Consider the following 21,188-nt stretch of genomic DNA (forward strand, 5'->3'; position numbering starts at 1 on the left):
TATCACGGTGGGGTTAGACCACCAAAAGCCCCCACGGGGAAGTGTTAAGTAGGACACACATTGGTGCCGACTTTAAAAAGGTTACATGTGACTGCCGCACGATTGCGTATTGTATGAAAGCACATATTTGCACCCGTGTGCTTTATTTCAGACGCCCACAGTAGTGGAGAATACTGTGAACTTTGACCTGGTAACCTTCAATCAACATTTGCTTTGCAGTGAGGTCAGTAAAGGATACATGTCAACTAATTGAATGCCAAATGAGTCCAAGCTCTATCTTACTTAGTCTAATGTGCCCTAGGTAATGAGGTGGATTATCAGTGAGATTTATATCCTTTGGAAAGTTTTTCACCACCCTGAAGCATCGGAGCAACGTCAATGGAAACCTTGGGAGCACATCTACTCGCTATGCAAGCCGGGCAAAGGTCATGTGCCCCATTTTAACAGCTATGGGAAATACCTGGTTCGACTGTTTTGGATGGTGAGTTTCACTGTCTTGACTAAATGCAGATTTCTTCCACCAAAACCAGAAGCTTCTCTCAAAATGAGATAAAATGCCATTCAGAGCGATGGTTGTCAAAGCATGTTACAATCAATCACTAATGGTGTTTTTTCCCCTTAACCACATTATCACTAGCATTCTTTCTTTCTCACACTGTTCTTCATGATTTTTACAACGCCTCTTATCAGGGATCAGCTTTGGTTCAAAGGCCACATGATTCAGAAGAAGCCTTTTGGAAGTCGAGTCTATAAACTACTCCAAATCCAAGTTGCCCTCCATTTAACCCTGCTTGGATAACCGTTCCTTGGATGCTGGAGGATTTTCACATGCAGTAGTCCTTTAGACTGGCATTAGTTTACGTTCTTTCCATTGGATTCCATATTGGCGAGTGTCATATAGGGTGTAGACAGTCCCATGTACAGTGTTGTTCTCCCTGCAAAACATCTCAGACAGACAAACAAAATAATTTTGGCTTTGTGCATTTAGGGTGGCTGGAGGAAGATATTAGTGGACGATTCCATGCCCTTTGACATTGACAACAATCTACTGCTACCTGTGTCCAGCTGTCGATCCGAGCTGTGGCCCATGTTGTTGGCCAAGGCACTAATCAAAGTCATGAACACAAGGACTCTCAGTGGAGACGTCAATAGAAAGTGAGTGTCCACCTTTCAGTACTCCAGAAACTCATTTGTAAGTAGTAATTAAGAAGTCAATCTATCTCACAGAGGTCATTGAAAGTCTCTTCTACTCAATTGTTTAAAACAAGCAACCCTACTTTTTGCTGAGTGCTGACCAGGGCTTTGTCTAACCTCATTCCTGTTCAAGCTCCAGTCAAATTTGGTAGCATGTCAATGATGGAGCACTGTGACGTGTTTCCAAGGTGTGTCTTCCGCTGCCTGCTGAAGGTTGACCAATGAATGAATCTTTAATCAGAGACCAGAAACATGGGAAAATGATGAAGCATTTATAAGAACTAGTGGTTGTAGTTTTTCAATTTCTCTCCTGGGCAAACTTGTATTTTTCACCTGATTTGGTGAACTCTTGTTCGGGCTTCACTTAAGTGTCATGGCTTAAGACAAGACACAACCACTCCCAAGGGGACCAATTAGAGCATACTGCACTATCTGTTTCTATTGACACACACACCGTTCTCAGTCCACAAGAGTCCTTGAAAGTTCTTAGAATCCCTACCTTTCAATGATGTTTTTTTTCCAGGTTTGAAAAAGCACAATTCTGGATTTCAAGTCCTTTTAAAAGGACATTTCTGTTTTCACAGAAATCTTTGTTGTTCCGACAATGAAAAGCTAATGGATATGCTTTTGCTGAGGAAATGAAAAATCTGTATCTTGTGTGGTGTATTCTTATTTTTATTATTCATGACTGTTCACTAGCACTGTCAGGCTTCCTTTGAAAAATTGTTGTTTGGATGGCATGCATCATAGTTGTATCCTGATCATTCCATAATGTTCTACCTGTACTTGTGTCCCTTATCAGTAAAATGGCACAGCTCTCTGATGAAGTAGGCGAGTTTAACTTCATCCACCACCTTACGGGATGGATTCCAGAAATTAGTCCCATAAAGTAAGAACCTGTCCAGTCTACTATTCCAATTTTATTCTTGCTCTTATTTGTGTATAGATTACAGATATTCTGACATGCTGTCCTTGTTTTGATTTAACATTCTTTTAGCAATTCAAAATGTCCTATTCTTGCAATGTAGCTGTTAAATGTTTTCAGTGGATTTAAAAACAATATTTCATTTAATAAAAATAAATGCAAATGATTCTCCTGCTTCCCCTCCAGCTATGTATGCCGGAGGAATATTTGGGACTTCTTACAAGGAAACATCCCGGAATTTATGCACATGAGCAAATCTCCCAAAATGCAGCAGAAAAAGCCGAGAAGGAGCTCCACCCACAGTGACCACCGGAGCCATCGGGACACCGACAAAGGTCAGGTCAAACACGTTGCAATATCAACATCACCTGTATATGGGTCGTGTCTATACATTTTTCATCCTCCTGCATCCACAATGTGAGTAGGGCTTAATTGGTCCTTGATTGGCTACAGGCACAGGAACACCTCTTTCGCTTCGTTTGAAGCGCCACTTCCCGTTTTTCCCGGCTCATGCATTATGGAGCACGGGAGTGGGTTCGCCCTCATATGGCGGACTATAAATAAACCAGCAGAGGGAGTTGCGGCCGGGCCAATTGCCGTCAGGGCAGAGGAACTGCCCGAGTCAAGTGTGCTCCCCTCATGACGGCAACATCAAGATAACAAGATAATCATCTTGTAATTGCTCGAACGCGTGCGGGTTTCCAAATCTGCCCGTCTGTCATTATTCTGTAATGACTACCCGTAATGTTGTCAAAGGGCAGCTGCTCTCGGCGTATCGTATCGAATCCACATTCAACCAGCCGGCGTCCGCCTTCAATTCTTAATGTGCTGCCAGTATATTAATCCAGCAGTGCTCTCATCATGAGTCTCAATAGTCTTTTTAAATGGACTTTTCATGTCTCCGAGCTGCTTTTCGTGTCATCTACCCTTTGAAATGGCGGCGGCTCCCAACGCTTTGTGTGTGTTAGACTCTCTTGCCAACGGAATTGTTTATCAGATGAACTCTTTCTGATGTTAGGGGGAATGCCACTCTTAAACAACTCGTTGTTTGTGCATGTCTCTTAGGCAAAAACAAGTTGGTGGTGTGCGCCAGCTTCTATCCCAATCAGCTGTCTGACGATCCCTTTGGTTATACAAAAATGGTATGCCTTTTGTCTCTTTGCTATTTGGAAAAAAGGACTGTGGATTTAATTATTCAAATGCATGTGTTAACAAGCATGAAGGCATTTTAGGCCAAGGCTCAGGGCTAATTTGGGAAGAATTTTCTGATCTTTCTGTTGCTACCTCATCTTTTTCATAGAACATTTTTACAGACTTGATCGTACATTTTAATGCAAGTCTTCAAAAATGCCCCTCATGTAGTCAAGTCAAATTCCTGACCAACTTTTTCCATGTTTGCTATCAAACAGGCTGATTCCTCAGAAACCCTCCGTCGCTATAACCTCTGTTATAGCCACAGCCACGTGGTCTTGTTGACCCAGACTCGAAAATGCTCCTTGGAAGTACCGACCCAACCTCCCCCGGAACCACCGTGGAAACTGATCCGCAAGCAAAAAAGGAAGCCTGTGATCACCGATGAACCACAATGTAAGCGTCAGAGCAATAGAACAGAAGGGGGAAAAGCAGAGGCGTATATTAAAACAATTTTTGTGAAATGCTGTGAAACGCTGTAGGTGAATGTCACGGATAAATACGAATAGAGAGCAAAGCAAATACTAAATCAGGAGGAGTTATGTGTGTGAAGATAGCCACACTATTTCAATACAAGGCTTGACATCATTCATGCAAGAAATGTGATAAAGAGTGGGCGGGCGTGTTGTCTTTTGTGTTTCTCCTTATCACAGATTTTCCTTTGCCCAAACCTGAAGAGTTCATTCGTATTGCCAGCCCCTTCATCGACCAGCGTGTTAGATTCCCACAAATCCCCATCATAGAACGGTGTGTGCGCGCTATGAAATATTTTTCAAGGATGAATCATATCAGCCATTTTAATCATTTAGCTGCTTTGTAGACACAAAGTGACGCATGACTCATCTCTAGATGACATGGTGACTGTCTTTTTGGGTTCAGGGTGGACAAGAGACAGCCAGCATTGGAGCCCATTCTCGAGGGAACGGAGAATGAAGGCCGTGAGGCTCAGGATCCAGAAGCAACTGAAAGTGATGTCAATTGTGAAACCGTCATTGAGGAACTTGAGGTACTTCTAATTGTGTCATATCACCAGTTTCTTAACTAGGTCTACATTGTCTTCTGTGTCTTTGTGTCTGTCTTGCTACTGCCACCAAGAAATTTACAGAATACCAGATGAAATAGTTTTAATCTAATTTAATGTAATTGACCCAACATGCAACATGTTTATTTTAGATAGATGTCCAAACTAATTAGACTGAGGATGGGACAAAAAACAACTTTATCATTTGCTACTCAGTGCAGAGAATTTTGTTTAATACATAAAAAAACAGAATATTCTAAACCTTTCTGGAACCTTAATTGCCATTCATGAAGGAGCTCATATTCATTTGTTGGATTACAATAATCCATTATACACTGTTTCATCACTGCTGCAATAATGCCTTCCTTTTGCCTCTATTTCATTCTACCATTTATTCGATTGTACAATGCAATTACCATGTTTATTATGTTATACTATGATTTTATAGAGTGCCTTTTTTTCTCATTAAAAACACGTTCTCGGGGGAATTTAAATGAATTAACGGAATGGATGAATTAGCGCATTGAGTTGCCAGCATCGTCACAGAATGGATGAAACTCGTATTCCAAGTCTTCACCGATGGTATTTCAACAGAGGACATTTGCCCTTTGACTTTAGAAATTTGAAGCCTCAAAAGTCAGTTCTTGCCCCTGCATCCCATCATGTAGACTTTCAGTGTCAGTGACAACAAGGCAGGCATCAACCAGTCTGAAAGTCACTTCTGTTGTCCTCCAGCTAGGCCACTAGTAACCAGGGGCACATCTGCAACAGCATCGAGCCGGCAACAGATGGGGAAGATAGGGGCGCTGGGCTGATGACAACCTACCAATATAGCCAGGCATTAGAAGGCTAGCGCTGTGGCTGAAGGAAAAGGATAGCGAAATAAAAAATAGGGAGAAGCAGCCGAGCAAGAAACCGAAATGTGGAAATAGAATCTCGGCCGGGTCGCTCTGCCGAGAGGTGCCGTATCATGCAGATGGAAGGGTTGAAAAAAAGAAACAGTGCAATTAGAGGGTGAGCCATCAGTGTCTACGTCTCCCGAGGGCTGAGAAGACTTGGCGCAGGGGTGGGCTTTATTATTATACATCACTCTCAGCATACAGACCAATATAGTTTTGATGAATCCCTCTTGTGTAACTAGGACCAGTTCGAGTGAGGTTACAGTAGGGCAGCACTGCAAAAGCTGCCGTTTAGCGCCTATGCGTCACAATTCTACGTAATTTTGCCGCTTTGACCCATCCCCCTGTTTCTGTCAACTCCTGCCAAAGGAATCAAAATCTGCGCTGAGCCCCCCCGCCAGGATTAAAACAGAAAAGATGGTGGCGTCACATGATGCTCCTAATACCCCCAATGGTTCTTCCCCTCCCAATTTTCATGTGCTTTTAAGAATTAGGCCCCTTATGCAAGCACACTGCCTTAACCTCGACTATTCTTGGAATGCATTTAATCACAGAAGGTCTTGAGTGCCATCCCATTCGCGTTGTAGGCCATCCAGATTCAATTCGTAAAGATTTGAATTTGGGGTTGTAATTCAAGATTCGGAAAACATAACTGAAGGAAAATATCAAATGTAGAGGGAGTCACTCAGGGAGAAGAGACTTAACTCTGTTTCTCGTCTCAAATAAAGCTCCAGGAAGTCTGGGATTAAAAAAAATAGTCTCTCTTCCAGTTTTCTCTCAGTGCTTTGATTTGTTCACAAAAAATAGCTTCCTAATCAGGAGGCAGCAGATTAAAAACCCAGGAGTCTTGCATGTGAGATCTGTCACGGAAGACCAGTGGTCTGTGAGTGGGCAGGACAAACTATTACAAACATTTGTTTGTATTTTTACAGTAGTCCCTGTAATCACATTATCCCCCACCACCAAATTTTTCACTTTACCTGTTTTGCTGTAATTTGTAAATTGCTATGTTATACTTCTTTGTGTTATGTCTTCTATAACATTCATGGCTGAATTCATTTTACTCGCATATGCTGGTGTTATGTTGTGCGTTATATTACATTCGTAGCTGAATTAATTCAAACCTAATGTTCCATAGAAGCATGTTTGAAAGGAGGCCAGTTTCTGCTTCCAAACACCAAGCTTCTTTTTTATCTGAGTCCCCCCTACTTATTCAAATAATGGATGACTCACACACATTTTGTGAGTCATCTGAGTCTTGCCCAGGAAGCTTGTTTTGTCCAAAGCTGAACAAACTGTTGGACGTCCACCAGGATTGCCCGTCTAAGAACAATTTTATATAACTTGATCTCCTGCACAAATACTACATTTTTTTTTTGTAAATTATTCAATTTGAATTTTTTCTCAACGTACTCAAATGCAATTAGATGAGTTGTTAATGACTAATCAGAGCAAATGAACATTATATTGGAGGTATTGGGTAAGCAACCCTCTACTCCCGAACAGAATCAACATACTAAACAAGCACCTCATAAATCTTCATCTGTTAGTGGCAATCAGGGTAAATTAGCAGCACAATTCCCTGGTAATGTTGTCGGGCAGCAGCAGGGGAGGAGCAGGCCTTGTCACATTGAAACCCTGTCTGCTAACCTGTGGTGATCGGTGGGGATGGCGCACCGCCACAGCTGTCATAGACTTACCAGAACAGTCTGAGGCTTCTGTCTGGGGCGTGCTTCCGGATGCTTTTACAACTCAACTACTCACTCCTTTTCTCTCTCTTTCTTTCCGCCCCTTCAGGTTCCCACAGAGGACAAGAAGAAGGACGATGACGCTGTCTCTGTTGGTAAAGTGTTGCCGATTCGCAACTAAAAGTAGAATCTAATACTAACAAATACCAACAGTTTTGTTTCCTGAAAGCATTTCCGATCCAAAAAGTTTGCTGTTCCATTTTTTTCTTTGGGTTTATTCCGCCCACTTTTCTCACTGCATCTCATCTTCTCCTGCACGCTTCCTTTGGTTGGCCAAGACACATGCAACGAGATTGCTGAAATGATGCCTTAAGACAGCGGGCCAGTTTTCTCTGCCCTCATTCAGTTGCTTAGTAACACCTGCGGGTTGAGCCGACGAACAAGCGTTCCTCAGCATCAGACTCCGTTGCACGAACGCAGTTTTTCGAACGTTCGTCTCACTGCGGTGTGGTGTTTTGTGCGCCTATGTCTGCACAACGATTCCAGATGCCTTGAGTTAAAGTGGGAGTAAAGGTGACGTTGCGTGGGAGTTGGGCCAATCCCAGTCACTGTGCTTGAGATAATGATTTGATGATACCTTGCACTCGGGCTCCAAAAGGAAAGGCATTTTGTAGTGTGAGTTCTCACATGTCAAAAAGCCATTTCAGATGCTTTTTTTTGTAGACTGAAACTGTTAATGTGTTGCCACTGACATCTTACATGGCCGCCCTGAGGCAAAAGATGATGGAAATGAAGTGAGTTTATCACTAGTGGTGTCCAATCCATTTGAAATGGAAGGACTGGCAAGAAAGAACATTTGTTCATATACTGCCACTACTACTGCTTCAAATAAATTGGACCCCTCATAAATAAATATTAAAAAAATGTATTTGGACAGCCAAAGAACAGTATTAATTGCCCAAATATTGTATCACACTAATTACTGTATATATCCCATTAAATAAAATTTTAGATCTCCTTTTCCCCCCCAGATGTGCCCGTCAGTGTAACAAAAGAAAATATAGTCAAAACCATACTACCAGAGGCTTGGGTGGAATTGGAGGACTTTCCAAAGTGTTTCTGGTAATATATCCACACACTCACACTCACTTTATATGTAGAAAGCATATTAATGAGACCTTTCCATTTTTGTATTTTTTCCCTCCCCCCCTGTAGTCGCTTGTGGGTTTTCCATAACCCAGACATATACCCGCACCAAGCTCAGAAGTCTCGTCTGAAGGTACAGACTTTCAAACATTTGGAACTGCCACGGGAAATGAATAGAAATGAAACCCATACAAGTATAAGTCTATTGAAGCTAAACATGCTCACCCTAAAAAAAGCCTTATCTGCGAGTGTTGTGAGAAAACTCTCCAGGTGTTTTTGCATATCTGCTTGGATAGGGAAAACTCTGCTTTTTATTTCCAGCACGTCCCTTTCTCCCACTCCCACCTTTCTTGTCGTCTCCTTTATCACCGTTGTTGCCGCCCTCCTCCATGTTTTTGGCTTTGTCTTGTCTATCTCGGCTGACTTACTCCACTCTCCTACTCTTCCTCAAGCCTCTCTTCCATTAAGCCATGCCTTCTATCAGTTGATCTATCATCCCCTGACTGTGGCTTCTTCCAGTGCTGCTTTTCTCTCCCTCGACTGCTTTCCAAACTGATAAGTTGCCCCGTGCGTGTGGTTTTGTGTGTGTGTTCTAGTGTTCCTATGCGCGAGGGACTTACTACTTGTGCGTGGACAGCTTGCAACCTTCTCAGATTCTCATCAGTTTTTCTGGCCTGCTTCGCTGGGCAGGACTAGACAAGTGTAAGAAGCCACATGCACACACGAGATCATATTTTATAGATTGTAAACTTTATTTGAACTGTAGTGTTTTGGGATAAGAGTGAGTTGATTCGGGATTCTTTGACATGCAATACAATTTTGGATGGTAGTTGGTTTGAGATCAATTGAGATTGAAAGTTTGATGTTATTGTTCAGGTCTAGAATGTACAATAACAAGCCTATTTAAACATATAATTTTACTCTATCATTGCAAATGAGTTAAAAGCAATTCCATTCATTTCAGTTGGGAAAATCAGCGTGGTCACAGAACAAGTGAAATTCGATTCTCAAGGTACAAGTATCCATCAAAATCTGAAGTGTATGTGAGTGAATGTTAGCCTCGACTCTTCTCGTGCCAGCAGCTCGTTGCCCAGCCCTTCTCCAAGCTGCCCCATTCCATTGGAAGAGCAGACAATGTCAGCAACCGATAGTCAACATTGAGACCAATTGCTCCAAAGCCACCATACTTAACCTACCCTCAGGGTAAGGACATTGTGTTTTCACACTCTGTAACACATCACCTTATGAAGAATGCACAAAACCTTCCCAAATTGAGGTCACAAGCACCCTTGTAAACTCAAAACTCGGGCTCATCCTTCTTTTGGGAAAACCTTAAAAATAAAAACACCAAAAAGAGGTAAACAGCCTCTTTTATTTTGTCGTTCTCCTCATTGAGCAGGCGCCTCGTTATTTTTGATGTAATCCAGACAAGCTCATCTGTATAAGCCTGACGGGTCCCAATTAGTTTTTCTTTGCAATTCTGCCATACTGTCTTTCCCACAACAAAACAAGGCTTTCTTTTATCACCTGTCTATTTCAGGGTGCATTTGACTTATCTTCTCGGTCCTATAAGGTCTTTTGCTTCAAGTTAGGATGCGATTGCTGAATTATGTAAAGCTAATGGAGCCGTGGAAATGGAGTTCCACTTTTCCTTGGGTTTGACCAGACTGTGAACTCAGCTTGGTGCTTGGAAGTGCACATCAGGCTGCTGCCTCTTTGGTTTCAAACATGTTTTAGATTGTCCCCAGAACTCGAAAGTGGAACACAATTCATTTTGTGAAATAACTGCTGCAGGCTTTTAACAAAAAAGTGAACAATGTTTTGGAACAAATGGCGTGTTTCCTTTCCAACCTTCAGGCGCCATGTTTTGTCCTTCCACACATTCGCAGAGCTGGCCTATCACGTGCACCTGTTCAGTAAAACACCCTTCTCCTTTGGGGATGAGGACACCATTATGTCGCTCTGTACTAAGGTGAATCACGCTAAGTATACAGTAGTCTTGATTGAAATTTGTGTTTGTCTAACAGTATAGTCATCTAATAGGAAATGGAAGAACTGACTCCAGGGTATTTAATATGTGAATTTCTCTTTTCATAGGAAAGTTGTCGATTCCATGAGCTGTCAAAAGCTATCATGCGAGCTCTGTCAAAATTGGTGGTTGCCTTTAGCGAACGACCCGGCCATAAGCCTCAAGTAAGACACAACTTGGAGGAGGCTTACTGTCCGAAACTGAGCCCAATGGAAAATTGGCAAGTGGAAAAGGTTAGTTTTTCTGTCTCATTTTCAGAGATCTCCTCACATTGTTAACATGTCCATACCGGCGCCCTTAGGTTTTCACTTTGGCTGTCTATCACGTTCTGTCCGACGCCCTGGGTAGGGAAATGACCCCGGAGGAGCGCTTTGCTGTGCTGGCCCTCACTGCTGACCCCACACTGCTGAGCAGGGCACGCAGACCTCGCTACCCTGCATGTAAAATGGATAGACATTTTTAAGCATGCTCTCTTGCCAATTCAAATTTGTTTGAATTTTTAAAAAATATTTACATATATTTACACATTGGCTTCTATGCCAGTGGCACTGTGTTAAATTGACCTCAATCAAAATGTGGAAAAACATTGAACTATATTAATTTTAAAAACGTGTTCTCTCCAAAAGTATATGAGGAGTCAAAACCTCCAGAAACATGGATTGACAGGCTTCCGACCCAGGAGGAGGAAAATGCAGCAATTGTTCTTCAAGCTGCATTCAAGGGCCACTTGGTGCGAGTGGTTCTTAAACACTGCAGAACTGGTAAACATTTAAATGCCAAAGTCCTTCTTCAACACTTTTTGTTATCATTTCAAAAGGGCCAGTCACAGCGTTGTGTTCTCTCGCTGTGTCGACTCTCATTGGAAATGCTGAACAGGCAGCAGCACAGCTGTCTTCATGAGGACAATCTAATGTACTGTCCAAACACATAAAAGCATGCACCTGGCACCGTCTCCCTTGTCTGGTCACAGTTTTATCCAGCCTGGTGGAGTTGTATTCAGCCTCTGAGCAGAGGAAGAGACTGCCACTCTTTGTAATACGTTCTGACAAACAACGGGTCGCTACTGTGCTAATACATACTAGAAACAGAAGAAGACATACACGCACTCCCTGCGGAAATTCTGCGTGGGTTGGAGCATAGGCTATATTTCTTCATGAGATGAGATTTTCCCTTCAAAAAAAATCTTTAAGTAAAACAAAATACTGCCATTTTTCAGTTTTCTACAGTGATTGGAAATAATTGAGTGAAATGCGTCTTTTAAAGGCCCAAGGGACAATGTCAAAAAAAGAGCAAGACTTGCAGTGGGATAACTATTGTATATGTATGTATGTATATATTAGGGTATACATGTGTATACATGTTTATACATGTGTATACATGTGTATACTTGTGGATACTTGTGGATACTTGTGGATACCTGTGGATACCTGTGGATACCTGTGGATATCTGTGGATACTTGTGGATACTTGTGCATACTTGTGCATACTTGTGCATACTTGTGGAAACTTGTGGAAACTTGTGGAAACTTGTGGAAACTTGTGGAAACTTGTGGATACTTGTGGAAACTTGTGGAAACTTGTGGAAACTTGTGGATACTTGTGGAAACTTGTGGAAACTTGTGGACACTTGTGGAAACTTGTGGAAACTTGTGGAAACCTGTGGAAACCTGTGGAAACCTGTGGATCCTTGTGGATCCTTGTGGATCCTTGTGGATCCTTGTGGATACCTGTGGATACCTGTGGATCCTTGTGGATACCTGTGGATACCTGTGGATCCTTGTGGATCCTTGTGGATCCTTGTGGATCCTTGTGGATCCTTGTGGATCCTTGTGGATCCTTGTGGATCCTTGTGGATCCTTGTGGATCCTTGTGGATCCTTGTGGATCCTTGTGGATCCTTGTGGATCCTTGTGGATCCTTGTGGATCCTTGTGGATCCTTGTGGATCCTTGTGGATCCTTGTGGATCCTCGTGGATCCTTGTGGATCCTTGTGGATCCTCGTGGATCCTTGTGGATCCTTGTGGATCCTTGTGGATACTTGTGGATACTTGTGGATACTTCTCTCTATATATATATATATATATATATATAAAGATATATAGAAGTATAGTAGATCTTCATCTCTGTGAGGCCTGCCTTGGCCCCAATGTATCACTTGTGAAGCAATACAAGGTGACTGACACCTGTGCGTGCAGAGCACACGTACACTGTTACACAGGGTTACAGGAGGAAATGGCTGCCTTCACTCACTCAGAGCATCAAAATAGGCTTGCCGCTGAAAAGTAGATCAGCCCCAATGAATGTTTCATGCATTGGCAATGTGCATTGTCTTTCATCTTTAATTGTACATCGCCCGCAATGATGTGCTACTCTTGTCGTGTAGGCACCAAGAAGAGCAACCGTTTGTCCCCAGTGCTTTCAGAAATGTGGTCCAACGTGGAATGCGACATGGAGAAACACGGCTCCTCCTTGCTCCGGTAAATAAAGGTTGCATTTGTCCATTTTTTTGGTCTTTCTCTTTTAAATCTTATGCACAGCTACGAGACGGTTAGATTGCTGCAGCCCTGGTCTTTACATAATTGTGTGTCGTACTGTCATACTGTACACACTATGTTTGATCTCCTTTCATCCTGCTCTGCCGCACGGCCAGAACTGGCTCCCTCTCCTGGTTATTGCGGCCAGGCGGGGAGCATTTTCCACATTGTGTTCCATCTTTTTTCCCAGTGGTACCATCTGCTGTTTATCCTTACGTCGTTCCAACGGGCTGGCGGCGTCTGCCATATGACCCACCGCCTGGGGAAGTATGTTTGCGCATGAGCGTGAAAGGGCCTGTTTCGTCTCTGACGTTGGCCATTACAACTTTTATGATTATGGAATCTATGAGATTCAGCATAATCCGTTCTGGGGTTTTCTGCTGTTGTTTATTTTTTATTTTATAGACTTCTGGACGTTTCCCCCATGGGAAATAGAAATAGGATTATTTTTCCGATTCGGACTGTCTACAATTTGATGTGGATTCGTAATCCATCCATTTTCTTAGTGATTCCCAATGTGTGGATGGATGGTGGGTGGGAGCCTGGAAAGACCATGGAATGGTCACAAGTCAGATGTTTTAATAATACACTATTTGGACATAAAATAGCTGGGATTTTGTGCCAATTAGGACAGCTATGACTAATGGATTAACAGATCTAAAATTACTCTTATAGTTGATCAATCATTTTTCCTGGTCCTACAGGTACATGTTTGAGCTCTATGACAGAGAAACCATAATGTACCCATGTCAGCTGGACGAATGGACCAAAGTAGTCTTCACCGACTACTCCGTCGTCCTCCCGGAGAAAGCCAACTCTTGGATCCTGGTCTTCAGGTTTGCCTGATATTTTTTTTGGCTCATTAAGAGACCAAACGAGTGTTTGTGCTCCCTTTCGAATTTAATGACTTATGTCTTCATTTTGTATGTGTGTGAAGAGAGGTGTTCTTTTTTACTAAGGAGACACTGCTGTTACCAAAGGTATACAGTCCAGTTCCCTATTCTCGGCTGCACGTCATTAATAACGACACCGGGGAAGAGCTGAGTAAACTCATCACCAGAGTCCCGTCACTTGTTTATCAACCTAACGAGGTTTGGACGTGACCACACTGTTTATGCTACTCCCAAATTGAGTTGTGCAAACCTTTTGACCGTCTTCTCTTTCATGTCAGCTGGGTTACACGTTTGTTGCTGAGGTGCTGACGCCCGAATCGCCACCCCCTAACGCGATTTGGACGTTGCGCTTGATCGGCACCAGAGAGCCTCTCCCACAGTTATCCCACGAGCTGCCACTTAACACATTTGTCTTGCAGGAATTCCAAGATTATTATCTTCCCAACATTAACAATATTATATGTGGGTAAGACCAAGGAACACTAAAATAATTTGAAGTGTAGGTAGCAGGAGAGTGATGAACTGTACTTCTATTGATACTCTATACATACTGTTACTACTATACATGAAGCTGACCGAGCAGTGATTGGCAGTAAATGACTAATTGGCTTTATATATTTTTTTGTTTCTGCAGCTATACGGTGAAAGTGACTGTGCCTCTCCTTGGCACTATTCACTTTCAAACATCCAGTCGTTACGTCAAGATACGTTTGTCCATCCTGGAGAAAGATACGGTCGTGGCCAGTGCCACCGGCCAAGGCCATGTCATCATTCCTGTTGCCAACTTCTTGCCCAATGAGGAACGGGAGGAGGAAGAGGAGGAGGAACCATTAGGTTTGCTGGGGGAAAAAATGTTAACTTTTTGTTGTGACATAAAAAGAGAGGCAAGATGAGCAATTTGACTTTGCTGAGAGAAGAGTTGACTCCTGTTGTGACCAAAATTGTTGTGCCTAAAATTGGTTTTCTCCCTATTTCTCTTTTTTAATGGTAGGCTAATAGTTATTAATTCCACTTAACCCCACATTGGGAACAATCCAAAAAATCTTCACAATAATGTGTTCAGCATTTGCAATATTGCCCTTGGAATGAACCAAACCCAAAAACCTCTGCCTTGTCAGAAAGCAACTTTTACATGTCTTAATTTGCTTTCCATTTCCAGCCACGATAAGAGGACGCGCCGTTTGTCTTTTTATTTCCATCCGACTCAGGCCTTTGCTCTTCTCGTTACAGCTCCCAGCGGCGCTGTGGAGGAGAACCAACACACGCCTCCGGCCCAGGAGGACGAGATCAAAGCGTTAGACGACAGCCAGGATGAAGACGAGGAGAGCAGCGCATCGGGGAAATCAGACTGCGAAGTTGTCCACTTGCCGCCGCCCACCAAGCCGCCGGTAACACTAACTGCGAGAAATGGGCGCTTGCTCTGCCACTTTCCTCCTCCTATTTTTGCTGTCTGCTTGTGTTCATATCCTCCCCCCTACTACCCCTAGCTCCTTACTTGCGCATATACATACATATTAACTTTCCCCATCAAATGTGGCAAACCAATCACACAGAGAAGCTGGTCAGAATAAGCGTCAGCGTGGACAGTAATGAGACGGATCATGTCCAATCCACTAAAGCATCAGCAGGCGGGAGTAAATGCGTATTGATTAGTCCTTAAGACCACTGATCAATTAAAGCAGACGTCTGTGATTAAGGCGATGTTACGCTTCGCTACGAGAATTACGAGAGGCATTTGGGTGCTCTGTATTGACTGTTTGGTATGAGATGTTTTACCTTTTGATGGCACTGCATTTAGTCATTGGTTGCCATTCAAAAGGAGAACAAAAGATGAGCATCATGTCAGTCAACTTGGTTTAAAATAACTGGATGTCTGTTTTTCTTTCTTATTTAACAATAACTTTACAATTTCTTTTTTGACAGGATTACAGATATTTGGTGAGAGCAGAGGTGCTTTATCAGAGTTGGGATTTGACTGAGTCCCAGTTGGCTTTTGCACATCTGCTCAGTTTCAAAGAAACCCAAGGTACACATAAAATTCATTCATTCATTTCAGTTGTGATACATGTTTTATGGTACGACAACAAATTCAACTGTTCTATCCAGGAACTCCAAACTTCAATTTCAATCTTTCCTCTTGTAAGATTACTGCTACCTAAATCTTCCTCTTTACTTAAAATCACCCTTGCATTGCTCAGCTTAATTATTTTCTTACATGAGCAAAATCTACAAATTCTCGGTGATTCACATCATGTGCGTGACAGCAATAATTTGCTGCTTTCCTCATCTTTGTCTCTACCCACTTTATATACAGTATACTTACTATATGAGTCTCGTAGACCACGCGAGCCTCCTACGGTTTTCCGAGTGGCTTGAGCAAGTGGGTCGATGGGAAGTCAAATGAAGTTTGCTCTTCTTGCGTGCCCTGGGAAATATCTCAGCAGGAAAGAGAATTCATTTCACCCAGTTAAGCCACGTCTCAACGGCGAGGCCGTGTCCTTGATGCAGCTCCTTATAAGCTACTCGCCATGGCGCACTATGAACCTAACCCGTTTAACAAGCAGAATACTGCATCCGCCTGCAATCCTCAGGATATACCGCCCAAGCCCTCGCCTTTAGCACCTAAACAACAGCGCTTTGTTTTCATTAGTGGGTCTAAGCGCACACGCACGGTGATTGGCCCTCGTTGTATACGGCTTTTACTCTCACAAAATGGCACTGTGCTGAGTTTCCAAATGGCTTCAATGAGAAGAACTTGGTGGTCAGTCTCAATGATGGATTGTTGTGAGGAGGGAGCCTTCATGTGTTTGGGTTCAGTTTGAGTAGGAAGTGCAACAGTGCCACCTAGCAAATGTACTTGTACTTAACACAAGCAACTGTTCACTGAAATAATACAAATCAACACGAATTGGCACTCTTGTAAAAAAACCCAAGAAAACATTTTCCACAATGTGTCTCGTTTGACTTTGGGACATTTTATAAATCATGGGAATAGAGCCTAACATCATTTGTCACCTATTTTTTTGCAACTGCAGTTTTCTTTCCGGAAGAATTGGGAGAATCTACCTCTGATGTTTCGGGGAGCGACGAGCCCATTCCAGAACCAGCTAAAGTCACTCGAAAGGGGGAAGATAAGAAGGCCGTCGTCTCCCCAAGTGTCTCTCAGGAAGAGACGGTAATATATAACAGCATCTTCCTTTGCAATAATGTCAGCATAGAAAAACATGTATATTTGTGGAGCCCCACTAATATACATTATATACATGAAAATGGCCATTCATTTCTAATGGCAAAACATTGACATTTTCAAAATGAATATGTTCAATTTTTCAAAGGCAGCCAAAGAGTTAACAAGCAACATTTTCCTCCCAAGAAGCACAAAATGTTAATACATGCTTCTTGTACGTCGCTAAGTGCAATCAAATTTGTAAGGCAGATTTTTAGCCAGCACTCTAACGCTCTTCATTTCCATTTGAATATGTTTTCTTTCATTAAGCGGCCCAGCTTTGTAGGAAGCTGCCGATGTCATGATCTGCGAATAAATTAACACAACAACGACCTATTATCTGCAGAAAGAGCTGCATTAAAAAAAAAGAAACATCTTTATCCAGGCTGAATTGCTCACTGAACAGAGCCGGAGTTCTCGTGTTTGTAGCGCGGTGACCTTCAGACGTGTTTGTGTTGATGTGTGTGTGTGTTTTGTGCTTTGCAGGGCCTCGACCTGACTAAGGCTAACTACACCCTGCTTGTGGCTGTCGACACAAGCGAAGCCGAGAGCATCGTGGTGAAGAAGGACATTGAGCGAATCGAGCAAATCAAGGCTATTAAAAGAGCCTGGGAGGCGGCTGAACCGGGCCGCGCTGCCAAGGTAACAGAGTTGCTGCTTGTCTCTAAGGGAGGCAAATGTATTGGGATGCTGCACCTCAATTCACCTCGTTTGTGTCTCTTTGGACATTTGAGCTTTGACGTCCAGTATTTGTGTTCCAATACTTTTGTCCACGTCCTGATATTTTGTGCTATATTCTCAAGGCATGGCAGTTACGTCTCAACTGGCTCAGTCAATTCCACTTGCACAAGGATGGCGAAGTTCCCCCTCCACCACCAGAAATTATTGAGTTTGGTAAGTCCGACAAAATTGTGACAATTGAATACTTAAACATTCTGTTTTTTTCCCAACTAGAGGATGGCTGCAGTCCTATTCCCCCCAATGCTCCCAATATACCAATTGAGGAACTGTTGAGCATTATTGTTCCTCCCTTTGACTACATGCCATTCATCAGGTGGGTGTCACTCTCTGTCAATACAATGCTTCATTTAATGACATTTTTATAATTCCCATTAATTTAACCAGTAGATTGGATTGGCTCTGATTAATCCAATGTCATGGAGGCAAACCAAGTTCCAAAGTCACATATACAGTAGTAATATCCCAACCAAAGTTTTTCCTAAACTTTCCTCTTCCTGACCCATGATACCCTATTACCCTCCCCACATGGTTCCCTCCCCTTGGTTAAGTCATAATCAGTTGGTAAGTATCCAAAGTGTCAAGTAAGCGACTGCAAAGGACTTTTCTTCATTCCAGATGGCCTTCGCTTTTGTCTCTTGTGTCATCACCTCTGCCATTCCCAGGCTGTGATAAATGAGACACTATTTGGGTCTCTTAATCAAAAGCACCCCTGTCGAGTTCAATGCGTCTGTGAGATGTGCCCCTTCTTTGTTCGCGTGTATGCAGCTGGTAATGGTCGGCAATAATGCAGTAGTCAAAGTGTGAAACTCGCTTCGTCACTGCACAAATTGTTGAAATAGCTTGCACTGGCCAAATGATCATTAACTCTTACCCCAGCAAAACAGCTACTGGTTCTCCCTCATTAAAACCCCCCAAAAAAGGCAAAGCCATTTTTTGCTTCTGCCTATGTTTGCACCTCAGATGGCCACTTGGACTTTTCTCTTCCTTCAGCGCCAAACTTTTTAAAGTGCCTCCCTTTCTGGCTCTGCTTTCTCTATGTTCTCCTCTTATCACACTCAGACAGACACAGACGACACACTTTTTGTGCTATTTTACTCCGCTATTACAATGAAGCCTTCAAGCATGACTACTCACACCGATGTCATTTTGGATTTATTGCCAGGCATTTGAGATAAAGCCTGGATTGCTCTGTCCATGGTTTTACTCGCACATCTCTGCATCTGCCTGCCACTTTTCCATTCACATAGCTTGCGCATGTCCGTTCTATCTGGCAAGTCTAGAACAGTTTAAACTTTGCAATAATAGTGGGGAACATGGACTATCTGCAGTCTTTGTGATAAGGCCGCACTGACTAAACTTTGGTCAGCCTCTCTCTGCTGCGTTAATGTGGAAACTCCAAAATAGTATTTTCTTTTTATTTAACATTTTCACAAACTTCTAGAAGATCAGTATCCTATATTTAAGTCCATTCGTAATTAATGCAGAAGGAAAGCCGATCACCCAGTTTTGCTGGACCACGAAATGGAGGAAAACCAGCGAAAGGAACGCCTGGAGAAGATCCAGGCTTATCAGTTGGAGCGTGATATTCTGGTAGAAGAACGCCACCAGAAATCCACCAGCAGGAGAGGACGAATGCAGGCCCTTGTCACGCGTTATGAAGATCAGCAGGTCACACTCAGATAGATAGTACATAGTGCTGTTTCAGTCTGAATACAATACCATTTCAGCCGGTCTAGTAACTCAACTTTTTTCCTGCTTCCCTTCCAGGTGGCAATGGTTGAAGAGCAACTGACATTCACGGACACACAGGCGCACCAAAGTCTCAAATTCAACGAGACTCGCAAATGGCTCAATAACCGCATAAAAAGGAGAGAGGATAAAATCCCAGATGAAGCCTAAACAGATTGAGCAAAAATGGACCTGCGAAGAAAATCAAGCTCGGCAAGTCTGTTTAAATTCTGCATTTACACTTTTGTGACATTTGCCTGGCAAGTGTGTTCATGGCTTGTGCAAATACTACACCAAAATCAGCATACTTGACTTGTACTTGATTTAAAAGGTTGTTGTTCTTAGACTACTAATGAATTCTTTTTAGCATTGTACATACATACTTATTAATAACTATTTGAAAAGTACTATGTAAATATCAGCTCAATCTGTATCATCCAGGAGTCCACTCTTGCATGGTTTTTGCATTGCACATAATGAATAAATAGTCATGTCTATTTCAAAAATAGTTCTCTATGAAAATCTATGAACTCATTCACCTTAATGGCAGCCCAACAGTTCATATTCTTTTCCCCCCACTACAATTTCTATCCACCCAAACCTCAAACAGAACAAATGCAAACACTTGTCAATGTACTGAGACATGTTCCCTCTTGGATTCTCCAACCATACACCCATGATGATATTCTATAAAGCATTTCATTTGTCTTCTTGAAGGTCACTGTATTGACTCGAAAGCCCAAAAGGCATGCTGGGTACACACAACTTCCCGCCAGCTGATAAGTGATTGATTGGTCCACTATTAGATTCTTCAGTGTGAAAACAACATTTCCAATACCAAAAAAATGAAACACGATTATAGCTAGTTAAATCCTTATGAAATGATACTGCTACTTCAAATCTTGATGAGGAAAAAGTGCCTGTTGAGAATGAATGAGATAACAGTGTCATCTAGCGGTCATGAACATTACCAGGCTGTCTGATGGCTGCACTGTTCTTCCTTCTGGAGAACAGATGTTTCCATTCGGAGCATCTGTAGGAAGTTAAATTATGAAATGTGCAGTCATCCTCAGCAATTGCACTCATTTATGAAAACATTTGATCAGAGTGCCGTTCATGCTCACAAAAAATACAGCGACATTATCGTACAGAAACGGTGAAATGTGTTTACCAGGGCCGTTCCTCTGTGTCGTTCCTCCACTCTGTCAGGCCTCATTGATTCCACTCCCATTTCATCCCATTCTGCCAAAGAGCTTTGCCTCGTCACTGCTCCTTCTTTGCCCAACACAATGTTTTCTTTTCATTTCTTTTCAATTTAAACCTATTTCTTCCTCGAAGATGCACAAGCAGGAGCAGCAGCGCTCTTGTCCTAGGGATTATTATGTATCCCCTGCGCCGTAATTGGCTATATTAATGGAGAGGCTGTTTCATAATTGGCCGCGGTTGGTAGATAGAGACAAAAGGATTGTGCAACCTTGAAAACAAAGCTGCAGGTGAGTTGACTTCCCACAACTAATAAGTAAATATTGGACTCTTCAATGGAGCCACATAGTAGGATGATGCAATTAAGGGAGGACTGGATACACATTCCCTGAGTGGTGTGGGGGTAGTGGTGGCTCTTTTATTCACTTTTCATTCAGGAGATAATATTTCAAGACTGACTCATTGATTTAATCATACGTGCACTGTAAAGGACGGTCTACCTTTCACAATTTTTTTGCCTTTTACTCTACAAGATAGTGTTTAATCATGCCCTCCATTATTTTCTTTTTAATTTTGCCAAAACTCTGTTCGCTTCTTTGTTGTCTTGTGGCTTTTTTAGGTCATCCTAGACTTTCTCAACATTTACCAAACTTCCTGATTAAAGAAAAGAAGCCAAGAGCACATAAGCACACTTCTTTTCAAATGACTGTCTCCAATTCCTTTAGAACATTGTTCTGTGAAAAATTGCTTCACCTATTGGACCAAAACAGA

General features: G+C 42.4%; 1 protein-coding gene across 1 annotated transcript; it reads left to right on the forward strand.

Annotated features, from left to right (window-relative positions):
• The first annotated feature begins 117 nt into the window (after positions 1-117).
• adgb (androglobin) lies at positions 118-19,697 on the forward strand. Its single transcript, XM_077712170.1, has 32 exons — positions 118-223; positions 302-481; positions 989-1,155; positions 1,997-2,083; positions 2,306-2,454; positions 3,185-3,261; positions 3,529-3,706; positions 3,964-4,057; positions 4,190-4,316; positions 7,028-7,073; positions 7,950-8,040; positions 8,134-8,197; positions 8,661-8,766; positions 9,029-9,076; positions 9,147-9,267; positions 9,922-10,036; positions 10,162-10,326; positions 10,395-10,533; positions 10,720-10,854; positions 12,476-12,569; positions 13,331-13,462; positions 13,564-13,717; positions 13,798-13,985; positions 14,154-14,353; positions 14,750-14,907; positions 15,443-15,545; positions 16,555-16,694; positions 17,232-17,387; positions 17,549-17,639; positions 17,700-17,799; positions 18,971-19,154; positions 19,254-19,697. Exons 2-32 carry the CDS (start codon positions 305-307, stop codon positions 19,383-19,385), a joined length of 3,918 nt encoding a protein of 1,305 aa, XP_077568296.1. The 5' UTR covers positions 118-223; positions 302-304; the 3' UTR covers positions 19,386-19,697.
• The last annotated feature ends 1,491 nt before the right edge of the window (positions 19,698-21,188 follow it).

Source organism: Stigmatopora nigra, chromosome 2 (genome assembly GCF_051989575.1).
Source record: "Stigmatopora nigra isolate UIUO_SnigA chromosome 2, RoL_Snig_1.1, whole genome shotgun sequence".
Classification (NCBI taxonomy): Eukaryota; Metazoa; Chordata; class Actinopteri; order Syngnathiformes; family Syngnathidae; genus Stigmatopora; species Stigmatopora nigra.

What these genes read in the sequence shown, in the direction of transcription:
- adgb (XM_077712170.1), top strand. Translation starts at nt 305, where the DNA reads ATGAGGTGGATTATCAGTGAGATTTATATCCTTTGGAAAGTTTTTCAC. An exon ending in CAGACCTCGCTACCCTGCAT is followed by an intron (nt 10,534 to 10,719) that starts GTAAAATGGATA and finishes TCTCTCCAAAAG; the next exon opens with TATATGAGGAGTCAAAACCT. An exon ending in CAGTTTCAAAGAAACCCAAG is followed by an intron (nt 15,546 to 16,554) that starts GTACACATAAAA and finishes TTGCAACTGCAG; the next exon opens with TTTTCTTTCCGGAAGAATTG.